Below are 15,011 nucleotides of genomic sequence, written 5' to 3'. Positions count from 1 at the left end.
CTGTGCCCAGCTCCAACTAGGGGAAAGGCTGGGATAGCAGGGCAGGAACAGCCCATGGCTGTGTCCCATGCCAGAATGCTGGCTGGGATCCAGGGTACGTGGATCCACACTCACCACTGTTAGATGCCCGTTCTTGGCTTTGGCTATGAGCAGTTCTGAGCCCGAGATGAAGTCGATGATCCCTTCTTTGCCTTGTCCCACTGTGAACTTGATGCTGTGAAGAGCAGAGGGTGAGAACAGCCCTGGTGAGCATGAGAACTGTCCAGGAGCTGGGTGTTAACAGAGCTGCAGCCTTGGCTGAGGTGGATGGGGTACAGGAGGAAGCAGGGCCCTGGTGTCACTCACCTGCCCTGGTTGATGTTGACATTGTTGATTTTGTTGGCCAGAATGGCTGTTTTTGTCAGTGTCTCAATCACGTGGTCACTCTGCAGGACAACGTCACCCTGGGAGGAGAGGCCATGCTTTAGGATCATGGCTTTGGTGTCACTGCACCAAAACTGCCCTGCTGTAAGGGACAGGGGACAGGGACAGCACCAGAGGGGGCAACCAAGCACTGCTGAGCCCCAGCAGTGAACACAGGCAACTAGCAGTGAAAGAGCTGGCACAAAGTCACATCCCTGTCACTTTGTCACCCCCTCCTCCCAGCTGGATGTGCTCCCTGGAGGAGGGAGGGATGAGCCCCCAGTACCTTCTGCTTGTTGTCCTCACAGTGCACGTGCAGCACAAACAAGTTGTCACTCAGGCTGCTGACGGAGATGCCTGGGGAGAGACGGGAGCATCACTGCCCTGCCTGGAGCTGGGGAGGCCTCACAGCCTCTCCAGGAATGCAGCAGCTGTTCCTCTGCACGCTGGAGGCTGCAGGGCCCACACTGCAGCAGGGGCAGCAGTTTTATCCCCCTGTCAGATATTCCAAGGGCCAAAAGCTGCAGCAGTGGCTCAGGCAGCTGCTGTGCAGGAATGGTGCAGCTCCCCCATGGCCAGACCCTGCAACTGGGAAATCACTCAGGGGAGGCGAATTGAGTCATTTTGGTGACATTTTATGGAGCTTCATTCTAGAAAAACGCAATTCCAAGATACTAAAATGCTTGCCAGGATCAGCTCATGCCTTTCCTGGCCAGCCCCAGCCCTGTGCCAGCCCCACCTGTCAGGTTGGAGTAGTCGATGCGCTGCTTGATCTTGGCCTCCTCCACCACCATGGCCGAGCTCTGGGTGAGCAGCAGCTGCCGCGCCCTCGCCTTGTAGCCCTTCCTGTCGTACTTGACCACGGGCACTGCATACTGAAACACAAGTCAGCAGGGCCAGAGCCCAGCTGGGCACTGCCAGCCCCCAGCAGGCACCAACCAGGCCTTGGGAAACCAGGAATGCAGAAAATTCTCTGTGCCAGAACTTCCTCACTGCCCCAGAGCAGCTCTGGACACACCCTGGTGCCTGCCTGCCTGGGGACTGGGACACCCAAGGGGGTTTTCCCCTTCCCCTCCAGCTGTAACCCATTAAATTCTTAACTGCCATCATTAAACTGCCCAAATCTCCACTTTCTAATCAATCAACCCTTCCCCGACTGTCCTCTGGTATTACAAGCTTAATATAATGTAAAATTCTTGCTGTACTTTCTCCAGAAATTGAATTTGCCCTTCTGCTGAATAACTGGGAGCTTGACAAAAGCTTGACATCTCTCACCTTAAGTCCTTCATTTTCTAATGCCTGAAGGACTTTAGCATTTATTTCTTCTCTACCTGTATTAAAACCAAAGAGGTGGGGGGTCAGAAAGGAATTTCCAGCAAGAAAAGAGTTCATTAATCCCCCCCTTCCCTCCTCCTGTTAAAACTTGGCAACCCCCACTCACCCAGTCGAGTGTTGATGAAGAGCCTGGGAACACTCTGAGGATAATTGTCTTTTTTACCCTTGAATATCTCACTGGCAATTACTTTTTGTTCCAACTGCAAGGACAAAAGAAGTGTTCTTATTTAGTATAAAATTTCTCCTCATTAAAAAGATACGTCTGTGTTAGAAGAGATGTTCCCTTTGTGGTTTTATTAGCAGTCATAATTTAGTTCCTCTTTGGATGAGGAGTCACCCTAAACTTTCAGTCCCTGGAGGTGGCAGAGCTCCAGCCCCTGTCAGTGACCTGAGCCCTGGGCTCCTTTGCTCCAAGAACAAACCAGGCACTGGGAAAGTGGGAAATGCCCACTGCTCTACTGGGGGCCAAGGCTGGCACACAGGACAAGGCACCTGGGATGGTTTACAGGGAAAATGGGCATAAAAGAAGCTCCTTATCAGTGAGTCTGGGGGAAAGCAGCTGCTGAGCTGAGTTAATCCCATGTCCCTAATCACAGGCTCAGCCTCTCATTGCAGGTGTCCATGCACTGCAGGTGGTGAGAGATGGTGCAGTGAAAAACCTCCATGGCAGTTACAGCCAACATCTCCTATTCTGTCTCTTTACTGAGCTATTTTTTCCCTCCCCCTACCTTTCCATGAGATGAATTAAATCTCAGTATCATTTTTATTCTTTTTAGCTACAATAGAGCAGCTGAAATGGTTCCTGTAACTTCTCTGTTTAGAAGATGACTGGGTTTGTGTCTGCAGGATTCTTACTCTCTACATGGTACATGCAGAATAATGCAGCTTCTTATATTTTTAGCTTCCATGGGCAGAGTAGCAGGGCTTTTCAATAGAGAAATTATCTGGGGGCTTGGCTCCACAGCCTGTTTAAATAGTACCTATTGAAATATGTATAGAATGGGGTCTCTTCTGTGCACATTCCAGGCTTTTAGTGTTGTGTGTCTAACCTAAACCCAGAGCAGTGGCACTGCTCCTGTGGCACCCCAGAAAGTAGAAACTCCCAGCCCTGCAGCTCCCCAGTGCTGCCCTGAGCCCAGGGCAGGGCCTGCCCACCCCTCCCATTGCTCCCCTTCTCCATTCCCTTGAGTTCTGCCCTTGGCAGAGTCAGGGAAGCCCTGCACAGGTGCCCTGTACCTGCTGCTTCCACTCGGGGCTGATCCTCTTGCAGTAGGTCCAGACCATGTTCTGCATGCAGAGCCTGCGCAGGAGCTGCGACGCCTGCGGGAGTGTGGGACAGGGCATGCTCAGAGCTGGGGACAGACCCACAGGGAGAGAGACCCAACAGCCCAGAGCCAGGGGAAACCCACAGGGAGAGATCCCCAAGAGCCCAGAACCAGGGGAAACCCACAGGGAGAGAGACCCAACAGCCCAGAGCCAGGGGAAACCCACAGGGACAGAACCCAAACAGCCCAGAACCAGGGAAACCCACAGGGAGAGATCCCCAACAGCCCAGAGCCAGGGAAACCCACAGGGACAGAACCCAAACAGCCCAGAACCACGGGAAACTCACAGGGACAGAACCCAAACAGCCCAGAATCACTCACAAACCCACAGGGACAGAGACCCAACAGCCCAGAATCACTCACAAACCCACAGGGACAGAGACCCAACAGCCCAGAATCACTCACAAACCCACAGGGACACATCCAATAGTCCAGAACACTGATAAACCCAAGAGGGTGAAACTTGAGAGGGGCAAACCCAACAGGGACAAAAACACCACAGGGAGACATCCAACAGTCCAGAACCACTAACAAACCCAACAGAGCAGCAGCAACTGCAGAAAATGCACTGCTGGCTTAAAAAGCTGTTTCCTGACCAAGAATTAAATAATAAGTAGTTGATTTTTTGCCTTTCTCTATAAGGGTTTGCACTGGGACTACTTCAGCTGCCTTAGAATGGGGAATAAACACCAGGGTCCCTCCTCTGCACTGCTGTGCCCTTCCTTCCTTCCAGCTGTACCTTCAATCCAAACAATTCTTTGGATAAGGTAACTAGGATTTTCTGCACTATTTTGTTTGGAGCAGATAAATCAATTCAAGCAGATACAGGATAATAACAGCAACAGAGGGAACTGAATTTGTTAAGAGAAAATGGAAGGGAATTTCAGAAATGGACGAGAAGCCCAAGAGGAAAGGGTGTTGCAAAAGCACCACACTCCAAGAAGCTGCAGTCCTGTAGGCCCCTGGATTCCCCTCCCACATCCCAGGGCTCATTCCCACCTCACAGAGCGATGGGGGAGGAGTTGGCCACGATTTGTCCAAGACATTTTTTGGTAAGTTCCTCTTGAGGTTCATGAGGAAGGAGAATCGGATGTAATCCAGGAAATACTCGTTCTCTGGGCACCGCGGGTGGTTCCGGTAAATGAAGCCTTTAATGAACCTGGGGGAGTGGAAAATATTGTTAGGAAATTTAAAATCTCATCCAAATTAGTGGTATTTAAAGGTTCTGTTTCCTGGGCTTTATTTAATAGTTGTAATTTATTTAAAAAAACCTTGTAGTGACAAGAAAGTTTATTTTTAGCATCTTATTGTTAAGGAGTGTGATGTTTGAGGGCTTGGGCTGCTCTTCACACACCTCCTGATTGTCTCCACTGCCCATTTCCTCTTGGCAGCTTTTCGGCGTCCCAGGGTTCCCCTCCACCAGGACTGGATGGTGATGGCTAAAAATAACACAAAGATTTTGCATTAAGGGAGCTCCTGCATCCCCAAACTGACTCCACACAAAACTGGCACCAAAAATGCTCAGGAAAACCCACTCTGGAAATAACCAGCTTTCAGTAGGGCATGAGGGTGAGAATATGAGTTTTTAATAATATGATACATGGGATAAATGTGAGGAAAAGGATGGGAATTGCTGTGGGAGCTGCTGGGGGAACACCTCTCCCTCCTCCTGTGTCTCTCATACCTGAGCGTTTCATGGTCAGGAATTTCTTCCGGCGGTAGAAACCTCTCCACGTCGCCTGCATTTTTGTGGCTGGAATTGCAAGAAAAGCAGCAATTTACAACTGTGACCAGGCACATTTTGGTAGAAAAAGATTCAGCTTTTTAAAATAGAAATCTACTGCAAGTGTGAGTGCCTCACCCAGACTCTGTTTCCTCACTTCCAGAGCGTCTTCTGTGGCAAACAAGGTCTTGGGAAAGCGGATAAAAATCTTTGTTCTGGAAATAGAAATGCAAAATTACATTTGGAGCAACTTGCTTTTGGCATCCCCTTTAGGCTCTGTAATCTTTCCCTCCCCCATTATCTAGAGAAGCTTCATTTCAAAAGGACAACAGGGACATGCACTGATTCATAACCTCAAACTGAGAAGACAGAACTGACCGTCCCATTTTGTATTCTTCTGGTTTGTAGCCAAGGTGCTTCACCAACACAGCCACCCCATCATGGGGCCGCCCATCCCACGTGGGCCACGTCTCTGGACACAGGGATTTGTACCTGGAATTGGCAGGAGAGGAAATCTTGGGGAGAGAAGTGCAATCCAAGGAGGGAGAGGGGGCAAGGGAAGGGAGAGAGCCCAAGTTTCCCAGCCCTCTAGGTGGTAAAGCTGCCCCTGTGCTGTTCAAAACAGCTCCCAGCCTCAACACCAGTGGGCTGAAGCTCAGGGAGAGGCAGAGGAGAGCACAGAATTCCAAAGCAGCCTCACCTCTGCAGGAACACCTCGTATTTCCTGCGGTAGGCGAAGCCGGCCCTGCGCACGCGGAGGTTCTCCATCAGCCCCAGGTACTTCACCTGGTGTCGGATCAGGACTTCATCAAATCGCTCTTGGCAGGGCATGGGAATGGACAAACACAATCAGTGCCCAGCTGGGCCTTGCTCCAGAGAAGGGGAATGGTCAGCTCTGGTTCTATCTCACAGGATTATCTTTAATCTCCAGTGAATCCTCACAGCACAAGTCCCACACAGTTTTGTGTCTCCTGCCTTCCCCCCACCCATCCCTTTTTAATTGTTTATATTTAGCTCCAAAATGAAGTTTTCCTTTGGGATGCTTTATGCATAGAGGAACCAAAACTGGGGGAGAATAGGGTCATTAGAATGAATTTACACAAGTAAATAATTATTTACTTTAACCACCATCTTCCCCTACCCAAGGGCAGCGATCCCACTGTGACTCCTGGCTGCTGGCACTGCCACCCCTTCCCTACAGAAGCTCAGGCACAGCCCCAGAATAACCCCAGAATCTTCCTTTGGCTCCTTTCTGTGCCTCCCTGACTGGGATGCAGCTCTGCCTCTGTGCCAGGGCCATACCAGCCTGTTTGGCATCGTTGGGTTTCATGCAGCGAATGTAGGAGGGTTCTTTGGACATCAGGATTTCCATGAGTTTGGCGAGGCTGTTTTTGAACTGAGTTGCTGCCTAGGAGAAAAAAAAAGAAAACTGCACATGAAGGGATGACTTGGAGCTGGCTACAAACCAGCAGAATAAATGTGAGGGGTCTGCATTCATGATGATCATGTCAGAGTTCATGTTTCAAAAAGAGGACACAGCCACAGCCCCCTCTGGCCCTCGAGTTCTCACCGTTTCAGGTCTCTTTTTGTCTGTCAGCTCTGTCCTATCAAAGCACTGGTTTATGATGGGGTTCTCTGAGTTGCACATGGTCTGCAGAGAGAGATGTTTTCAGAGATGAAGTACAGAGAGCTACCAGAGAAACCTGAGGCCAAAACTATTAAAAATAACAAAATGAACACTGGGATCTCAATCTGCCTTTTCAGAGCGCAGCCCTGTGGACACACAGCCTCCAGGTGGAGTCTGGAGGAATCCTTTCCCTCAGATGCCACCTCCTGAAACCCAGCTCCTCATTCTGTCCTGGAACCTCCTCTCTGCACACTCACCTCCTTCAGGTTCCGGAACAGAAGGTCGTTGTTTTTATCTAGAAAACCTGGAAGAAAAACAAACCGCTCAGGCTGTTCCACTGGGACTTCAAGGCAGGGATTTGAGATTTGAAATTAATCTGGTTGATCAAATAATGTGGGGATGTGTTTAAGGCCCAGGTTTTTGGTTTTTCTGTGTTACCTGCAACACTGTAGGTGACATCCCCAGCATAGTGTGAGAGCCGGAACTCCTCCCGCCCCAGCGACTTGCGCGTCTTCTGGTCAGCGAGTTTGTGCCTGGGGAGGGAGCAAAAACCTTCGGGAGAAACAAAATCCTGCAGGATTCACTTCAAAAAGCTCCAGCACATTCAGTCCTGGAGCAGGACTGTGCAGCAGTGAGCAAGGAATGCAAATTGGACTTCAGGATTTTCAGGTAAATGAAATTATCAACCAGCACGTCATAGAAGTGTCATTAAATGTATTTATGTTTAATTGAAAGGGGAATTTCAGTGTTCCTGGCAGATTGGTTATGTGTGCACATCCTAAACTGAGCATTCAGAACAAAAGCAGAACATTCTGAATAAACAGACATTTGGAGCCCCAAAACTGAAGTAAACAATCTGCAAGGTGAGAGGTGAGTCAGTAACAAGAGTTTTGTTGCCCCTATTGCATTCTGAAGCTCAGTCAGGCATTTTGTGCTGACAACCTATTTTATCAATCCATCTTAAATATCAATCAAATCTCTCTGTAAAAGAGAATTATCATCTTCTGTGTGGGACCCAGCATGGTGAGGATGTTATTCACAGCCAGGGATCCCTCAGCTGAGGGAACACTCACGTGAGGAAATGAGGGTGGTTCTTCACAGTCTCCTCCAGTTTCTCCAAGAATGTCGTGTCTGTGGCATCCCCAGGTCTCAGACACTCCTCATCCTACAAACACACAAATTCCAGGGATTTCTGGGCTCTGCCTCACTGAAACTCTCCTCCAGTTTGGCCTTTCCACAGATAAACAACTTTTAGCTCAATAAATGAAGAACTCTTGAGCTGAAAAGGAAAATTCCCTCCTTCCAGACTGCCTGGATTGGGAGCTGCTTTCCCCAGAGCCCATGGAGGTGATGCAATGACTTTTAAGGGTGTCAATATTTAGTGTATTATTGCTCTTCCCACCTACTCAAACACTTCCAACATAAACTGATTTTTCCCCTTGTTTTCCACTACACTGCTCAAAATTTTTCATTCAAAAAGATGTTTTCAACTCACCAAAATAGAAATGATGCCTTTGAATTTCTCTTCCACCAAATCACAAATTATTTTGTTATTGAAATACTGAACTGGTTCCCACTGCAAAGACAAGAAATCACACTTAGGTGAAAACAACTCTAGACTGGAAAAGAAATGTAAATTTCAGAACATTGCAGAGAACATCTGATTTAAACAATCTTCCTGTCAAAGCCTTTTCACTCATCACATTTGTTTTCCTAACATTGCCTTTATTAAAATCTTGGGATGGCATTACTCACTTCCAGCTGTCTCACACAGTTACCAGGGTTTCCAAAAGAAGGGAAAAAGGAAAGTTCTTTAATTCCTTGGTTTGGAGCCCATGGCAGGATCCCTGCAAGGACAGGGAGGGGGGATTTGGGCTCTTTCTTACCGCGATGCCCTCGGACTCGTACTCCTCCTGCTCTGACTTCAGGGTCAGCTCTATGAAGAGCTGCTGCAACTTTTCATTGCAATAATTAATACAAAACTGCTCAAAGCTGCAAAGAAAAAGCAGAAAAATAATCACTGTTTGTACAGAAGGAGGTACAAACAGTGGGAGCAGCAGGGATACAGTGAATCGAGAGAAATAGATTTTTGTTAAGTGTTTATTTACTGACTGCATGCATTTAGTAAATTTATTATTAGGGAAACTCAAAGAGTTCCAGAAGGAGGGAAAAATGGACATGAAGGATGGAACATGGAGGAACACAAAAACCTTGAATAAAGGCCCACTAACACTGCAAATCTGAGAGTCTTGGTTCAGTGCTACTGCCAGGGAGGCTCCAGACTCTGCCAGTCCCTTCCCTGCTTTGTCACCACCATGGGAAGATGCCACAACAGCCACCCCTGGGCTGGAGAGCTGGACAAAGGCACAGCTCAAAGGTGAGGCATGAACACACCAAAAAACACAACAGTTTATTTAAAATACCAGCACCATTAATAGCTGTAAATGCTAATTATTAGCTGGATGTCTTAAGTGTTAGAAGCCCTGTGATTTTAGCAGTTTTTCACCTGATGTCCTGACATTTAAATGCCACCTCTTTTACTAAGAAATGCAATAAAGCCTTGTTTCACAAGGGAGAGAAAACACCATAAACTGAGCAATGTAACTCAGAATTTATCAAAACAAACCTGTTGTGCTGGAAAACCTCAAACCCATAGATGTCCAGCAATCCTAGAACTGTTGTACTTCTCCAGCCTGGAAACTTCTCTTCCTGCAACAGAACAGAAAACAAATGTAGGTAAAACAAATGTAGGTATTTGCTCACAGCTATGATCCAGGTGTGGAGCTTGCTGCCCCATTTGGCTGGACCTCAGCAAGCAGAGGGTTCACTTGCCTTGTAAGCCAGGGATGTGTTGACCTTGCTGACCAGCCAGGAGAAGGTGCGGCCGTAGACGGCCTTGGCGAGGGCGTCCCTGGCATAGGCTGCCTGCTCCAGGTTCAGGGGACTCACCAGCTGCAGGCAGAGCACAGCAGAGCACTCAAACCAAGGGATCCCCTCCCTTCTCCTGCCTCATCATCACTGAACAGCCGCTCCAAATCATCCTGCTCGTCACCAGTGGGATCCCTGCAGTGCCAGCCTCCTGAGAGGTGATGGGGGAGCTGCTGGCAGAGCTGATTCACTGAAGCCCCTCTGCCTCCCAAACCCCCTGCTCTTACCTCCTCCCCTTTTGCTATGATCTTCTTGTGGATCAGGGCATCCCGAAGAACTGAGCCATCCACTGCCAGCAGCTGCATGCAGGATATTCAGTTAATTTATGCAGTTCTACATTCCATTCTCCTAAAATCCCAGTCCAGTGAAACAACCCTTTATTTGCCACTCACACTGAACAACTCTGCAGCATCAATCCCTCCCTTCCCTCATTTCTGGCAGGGATATGAGCTTACAAATGAATTGGCTGGAAGGAAGTGACCAAGCAAAGGCACTAAAGTGGTTCTTCCTTTAAAACTCTTCCCCCAGTCTATTCCTACCTCACTGCCCCAAGGTGGAAACCTCAAGGCAGGGGTGGGTCAGGTGGTAGAGAAGTTGTCCATTAAATGGGTTTGATGATAATATTTGCATTCTATTTAGGTGAAATTAAAGTTAAATTTATGAGAACTTGTAAATCACAGTCTAAAACTGTATGGTGATAATAAGCTCAAAGTAAGGAATCCTCAACAATTGACCTTTCCTGTAATATCTCCCTCACTGGTGATACTCACCCTGGCCAGGTATTTAATCTGGTTCTCTGTAGTGACCTGAGCATTCCCCTGCTCATCAGCAGCAAACTGGACATTCCCCAGGTGCAGGACACTGGCCACAATGCTCAGCAAATCCTGCCATGGGAGCAACAGGCAGAGATCAGGATGATGGAATGAACACACAGCAAGGTTTTGGTGTTAATTCACTTTTTAGGAGAGCATTTTGTATATTTGCCAGGATTTTTGTAGGGAGTACATTCACTCTGATTTGATTCACTGATTTCAATCAGAAATCCTAAATCAAAGCAGAAAAAAATCCTTAAGAGTAGGAAAATCTGTGCTGCTGAACCTCACCTCCACCTCAGTGTCATTGAAGCCAATAACAGACAGGGCTCTCCTCATGATCTTCCACTCATTTTTGTCATTTATGGAACTGACCCTTGCACAGTGACCCTAAAAAGACACAGCTTGATATAAATAAGTAAATAATCATCAAAGATACATGATCCATGCTCAATGCATTGTGTTTCTTTTTACAGCAGTCACCTCAGAGTTATTTCTGAAGTGAGGGAAGGAAACGACAAAGTTAATTGGAGATATCCCAACCTGTAATATAATATTTTAAGAATTATAGTTCATGTTCACCTTTACTAAATAGTGATACTGCTGGGGGTTCTTCTCAAGACCCAGCCTCCTGAGCAGGTCCTCCTCCCCTCCCTCCAGCAGTTGGTAGAAGATGTGGAAGTTCCTCTCGCCGTGGTTCTGGTGCACAACTCGGGATTTCTCCAGGAGGTAGTTCAAGATGTGGCCCCCAACAGGAGCCCCCTAAACCAAGCCAGACACGTGGAAAGAGTTCATCAACACAGAGGAAAATGTGTCTGCTTCTTCATTGTCTGTTCAAAGACAAGACCTGAAGCAAAAGCTCCCAAAACCAACAGAATGAGCTGTCATTCTGTGCCACAAGCTCTATTTCAGCATGGTGGTGGATTTGAGTGCTAAAATTCCTTCTAGGAATTCACCAAAAAGGGAAAGCACAAAAACTGAGTGTGGAGGGATTAAAGGAGACCTGAAGGATGGCAGTGCTGAGTTCCTCAGCCCCTGCACTGTGTCCACCTTGCTGCTGTGGGGCAGTTGGGATCAGAGTGGGCACAAACTCTGTGCAAAGTTACTCAGGACAGGAATTATCTTCAGATCTCTCAGCTGGTTTATGTGGATTTGCCTGGGGAGTATCCACTGGCACACAGCACTAGAAATAAAATACCCCAGAAGTAAAAGGGCTTGATCTCAGTGTCCCCTTATAAAGAGAAATAAGGGAGGAATGAAAGGAGAGTGAGTGCCATAAAACCCTCTGGACCCAAACTTTGCTACCACAGGCTCTGCTTAAGCTGTCAGCAAGGAAATGCAAAGCACTCACTACACACACACAACAATACAGGAACACAGAGAGCTCCTAGAACTGGGACCAGTTCAGAAACACAAAGCAGATTCCAAGTTACCCTGTAATCAAACTGCACGTCCATGTACTTCCCAAACCGACTGGAGTTGTCATTCCGAAGGGTTTTTGCATTTCCGAAGGCCTGAAATGAAAATGATCAGAGAAAATTAAATGGTACCAAGTCAGATTATTTATAAACACTTGGGTGAAGCTGTCAATTATTTATTTACAGCCCAGGATTTTCCTTCCTGGAAACCCAGAAGGAAACAGATTTCTCCCTGAATTCTAAGGCTGATCTTTACACCCTGTGCAAGCAGTGCAGATGGAACATCCCTGAAAACACTTCCACGTCCCCCTGCAAGCTGATTTTTAATGGCAGTCCACTGCTGACAACAAATGTCACATCTGACAGCCTTTCCCTCTGTCCCCACTGCCATTTGCCACAGCTCACTGCCAGGGGGGCTGCAGGGCTTCCTGCTGCTGGGAGCTCACCTTGCCTGGGACACAGGGCACAGGGACACAGGGACATCTCAGGGCACAGGGACACAGGGATAAAGGGCACAGGGATACAGGGAAATGGGGCACAGGGCCATCTCAGGGCACAGGGACACATGGATACCGGGCACAAGGACATCTCAGGGCACAGGGCCATCTCAGGGCACAGGGACACATGGATACCGGGCACAGGGATATCTCAGGGCACAGGGACATCTCAGGGCACTGCACAGAGCCAGGGCTGGACACTAGAGGACACCACAGCACCACAAAACGAACCCAGCCGGTGTGAGCTGCCCACCAGGATGTGTCCCTTTGCAGAGTCCTGCAGTGTCCCAGAGCTCTTCCCACACCAAATCCCCTCTGTCCCCAAACCCCACCCGTGCCAGAACTGCTCCTGGCGGGCTGGGAAGGGCCAGGAGCGCTTTGGCCGGGAATCAGAGCAGGATTCCCTGTGATGTGCGCACAGGGCACTCCCAGGACGCGCTGTGTCACCGCTGTCCCCGGCGGGACTCGGGAGCGTCCCCGTGGCCGGGAGGTACCTCCAGGACGGGGTTGGACTGCAGCAGCCGGTCCTTGACGGTCTCGACCTGCTGGCTGGCGGGGCAGGTGACAGCGTAGTACTGCAGGATCTTCTTGGTGGCCTCGGTTTTGCCGGCGCCGCTCTCGCCGGAGATGAGGATGCACTGGTCCCTCCTCTCGGTGCGCAGCGAGCGGTACGAGTTGTCCGCGATGGCGTAGCTGGGAGGGGACAGCGGGATCAGAGCGTGTGCCCGAGAAACCCCGGCTGAGACAGCCCCAGAACTGCCCCAGGCCGTGGGCTGGGTGAGATCGCAGCTCCTGCACGCTGGGGATAGCTCGGGACAGCACTGACACCTCAGGTCACACCTCAGCCACCAGCCAGGCCGTGCAGGATCAGCACACACACTGTCAGATTATTGGAGACGATTCTTTTGAATTTTCTTACTGACAAAAATAGGTAGAAGTCGACTGAATTGTGCAGAACAACTGCCTTTTATTTATATTTGAGAGATCATTTTACAAATGATCTCTCAAATAGAAATGATCCCTCTGGTCACACCTCAGCCACCGAGCCAAGATTCTGCAAGGTGATGACACAAACTGTCAGATTATTTGAGATGGTTCTTTTGAGGTTTTTTCCTGACAAAAATAGGTGGAAGTCGACTAACTTGTGCAGAACAACTGGCTTTTCTAAATACAAATGATCTCTCAAATATAAATGATCTCTCAAATAGAAATGATCTCTCTGGTCACACCTCAACCACCAAGCCAGGCCAAGCAGGGTCATCACACAAATTGTCAGATTCTTTGAGACTGTTTTCTTTTGACTTTTTTCCTGACAAAAATAGGTAGAAGTCGACTGAATTGTGCAGAACAACTGGCTTTTCTAAATATAAATGATCTCTCAACATCATGATCTCTCTCTCTGTCCTGGTCCCATGGGACAGAAAACACCTCGTTCTCCACTGGTATTTTTTCCTGCTTGTCTTCTAAGTGATGACACATTCAGAAGGTCACAAACAGAAATTTGCTGCCTGACCTTCTCTTGGGTGCTGGGAAGAGCTGGAAAAGCCACCACAGCTTGAGGAGCATCCTGCAGGTCCCCTCTGCCCCAAACCCCAGGCACTTCCTCTCCCTGCATGGTCTGGCCCTGCCCTTCTGCCTCCCCCTTTGCTGCTTTTTCTTTAATTTCTGTGTTGTGAGCAGACAGATCTCACACCCAGGCACACCCACAGGACCAGAGGGCAGCAGGGATGAGTGACAATGGTGACAACTGCTCAGGGGGGCAGGAAAAGGACAACCTCCCTAACACCATTTCCAGCTCTCTCCTGTGGTGAGCAAGCAGATATCTTCTCATCTTCACACACTTGACAACATTTTAGTAGGTTGGCTTTTTAAATTTTCATTTTTATTTTCATTTTTTCCTTTTTTTTTTTTTTAATTTAACTCTCCTGCTGTGCTATTAATTAGAAGTAATCACACCAAAATAACAGCAGTGGCCTTCTCCAGTCTATTAATACTTGGTGCTAAGGCAACACCAATGAGCTCCCTTGGCAACACAACTCACCCCACAAAATACATCATGTCCCTCTCTTCCCATCCACATTCTGCCTCTGGAGTCTTTTGGAAAACAGCTGAATAAATGCAGATTTAATTTGGATTTGAAGAAGTGCCTCTGGCCCCTGTGCCTTCATGGCCCCAAGAGCTCCAGCCAGGCACAGACAGAATCACAGAAATAAAGATGTTTATGGTTCCATTTGCAGGCCATAAACAGGACAGGATGTGACAGATCTCTGGGAATATACTGGGTTCCAAGCCCATAGGGATAACTTTCCTCCTCTGAGTGTGATGCACTTCCCAGAAAACCCAGATGAACCATCTGACACTGGAATAGAGATCTGGAAGTGTTTTGGCTTTCTAGAGTCAGTTTAGAAGAGGAGAAAGAGGAAAAAAGATGAGTTACTGGAAAAGGAGAAACCCAGAGCACCATACTGCAGATGGGGCATTTTGTTGCTCCTCAGAGGATTTTTAAATGCATATACAATCAAATAATGCAATAAAATAATCAAATAATGCAATGGAACAGCGAAAACAGTCTGCAAAAAATTCTGTTCTCCCAGTGGGAGCAGCAGTACCCAGGATCACAGTTCTCCAGGGGTCACTTAGGAGCTGCACATTTCACAGCTTCTGTAGGGACTTGTTAAAAGGAAAGAAAGCCTAAGAAATAATCGGCTACAGTGGGATTTAAGTGGAATCAAAGCACATCTGCTCAGTGCTTCGTGCCATCCATGAGCATTGCCATCATCCTGTACCTACTGCACACTTTAAAACAGAGCCACAGCCCAAGGATTTTCCAGAGAGTCCCAAAATTCCCATCTAAGGGCACAAAAACCCTTCCCTGAGCACAGGCAAAGGGAACTGGGCAGGTTTGAATGCAGGCTTTTTCAGGTTTAATTCTCCCCCATCTGGG

The 15,011-nt window shown here is 48.2% G+C and overlaps 1 protein-coding gene across 6 annotated transcripts in view; it reads right to left on the bottom strand.

Moving 5' to 3' along the window:
• MYO1C (myosin IC) overlaps positions 1-15,011 on the bottom strand; it is a 57,482-nt gene that overhangs the window by 1,787 nt on the left and 40,684 nt on the right. For 5 of the 6 annotated variants that reach the window (XM_071447739.1, XM_071447738.1, XM_071447742.1 and 2 more), the window contains 28 exons: positions 12,562-12,760; positions 11,586-11,666; positions 10,735-10,914; positions 10,444-10,542; positions 10,111-10,224; positions 9,568-9,639; positions 9,241-9,364; positions 9,039-9,117; positions 8,299-8,404; positions 7,908-7,988; positions 7,486-7,577; positions 6,851-6,945; positions 6,670-6,716; positions 6,356-6,436; positions 6,088-6,193; positions 5,486-5,603; positions 5,164-5,277; positions 4,924-5,000; positions 4,747-4,815; positions 4,417-4,501; positions 4,062-4,221; positions 2,974-3,057; positions 1,844-1,937; positions 1,678-1,733; positions 1,142-1,277; positions 689-759; positions 346-443; positions 115-214 (listed from right to left, as the gene is read on the bottom strand). In XM_071447739.1, coding sequence (XP_071303840.1) covers positions 115-214; positions 346-443; positions 689-759; positions 1,142-1,277; positions 1,678-1,733; positions 1,844-1,937; positions 2,974-3,057; positions 4,062-4,221; positions 4,417-4,501; positions 4,747-4,815; positions 4,924-5,000; positions 5,164-5,277; positions 5,486-5,603; positions 6,088-6,193; positions 6,356-6,436; positions 6,670-6,716; positions 6,851-6,945; positions 7,486-7,577; positions 7,908-7,988; positions 8,299-8,404; positions 9,039-9,117; positions 9,241-9,364; positions 9,568-9,639; positions 10,111-10,224; positions 10,444-10,542; positions 10,735-10,914; positions 11,586-11,666; positions 12,562-12,760 — 2,818 coding nt within the window. Of the gene's footprint in view, positions 1-114; positions 215-345; positions 444-688; positions 760-1,141; positions 1,278-1,677; positions 1,734-1,843; positions 1,938-2,973; positions 3,058-4,061; positions 4,222-4,416; positions 4,502-4,746; positions 4,816-4,923; positions 5,001-5,163; positions 5,278-5,485; positions 5,604-6,087; positions 6,194-6,355; positions 6,437-6,669; positions 6,717-6,850; positions 6,946-7,485; positions 7,578-7,907; positions 7,989-8,298; positions 8,405-9,038; positions 9,118-9,240; positions 9,365-9,567; positions 9,640-10,110; positions 10,225-10,443; positions 10,543-10,734; positions 10,915-11,585; positions 11,667-12,561; positions 12,761-15,011 lie in introns of those variants that run through there. The other variant, XR_011682375.1, reaches the window with a different exon arrangement.

Source organism: Agelaius tricolor, unplaced genomic scaffold, assembly GCF_023055355.1.
Source record: "Agelaius tricolor isolate 1412-34295 unplaced genomic scaffold, bAgeTri1.0.p SCAF_25, whole genome shotgun sequence".
In the NCBI taxonomy this organism is placed as follows: domain Eukaryota; kingdom Metazoa; phylum Chordata; class Aves; order Passeriformes; family Icteridae; genus Agelaius; species Agelaius tricolor.
The sequence above is the reverse complement of the archived record's forward strand: the minus strand, read 5'-3'. Positions and strand labels throughout refer to the sequence as shown.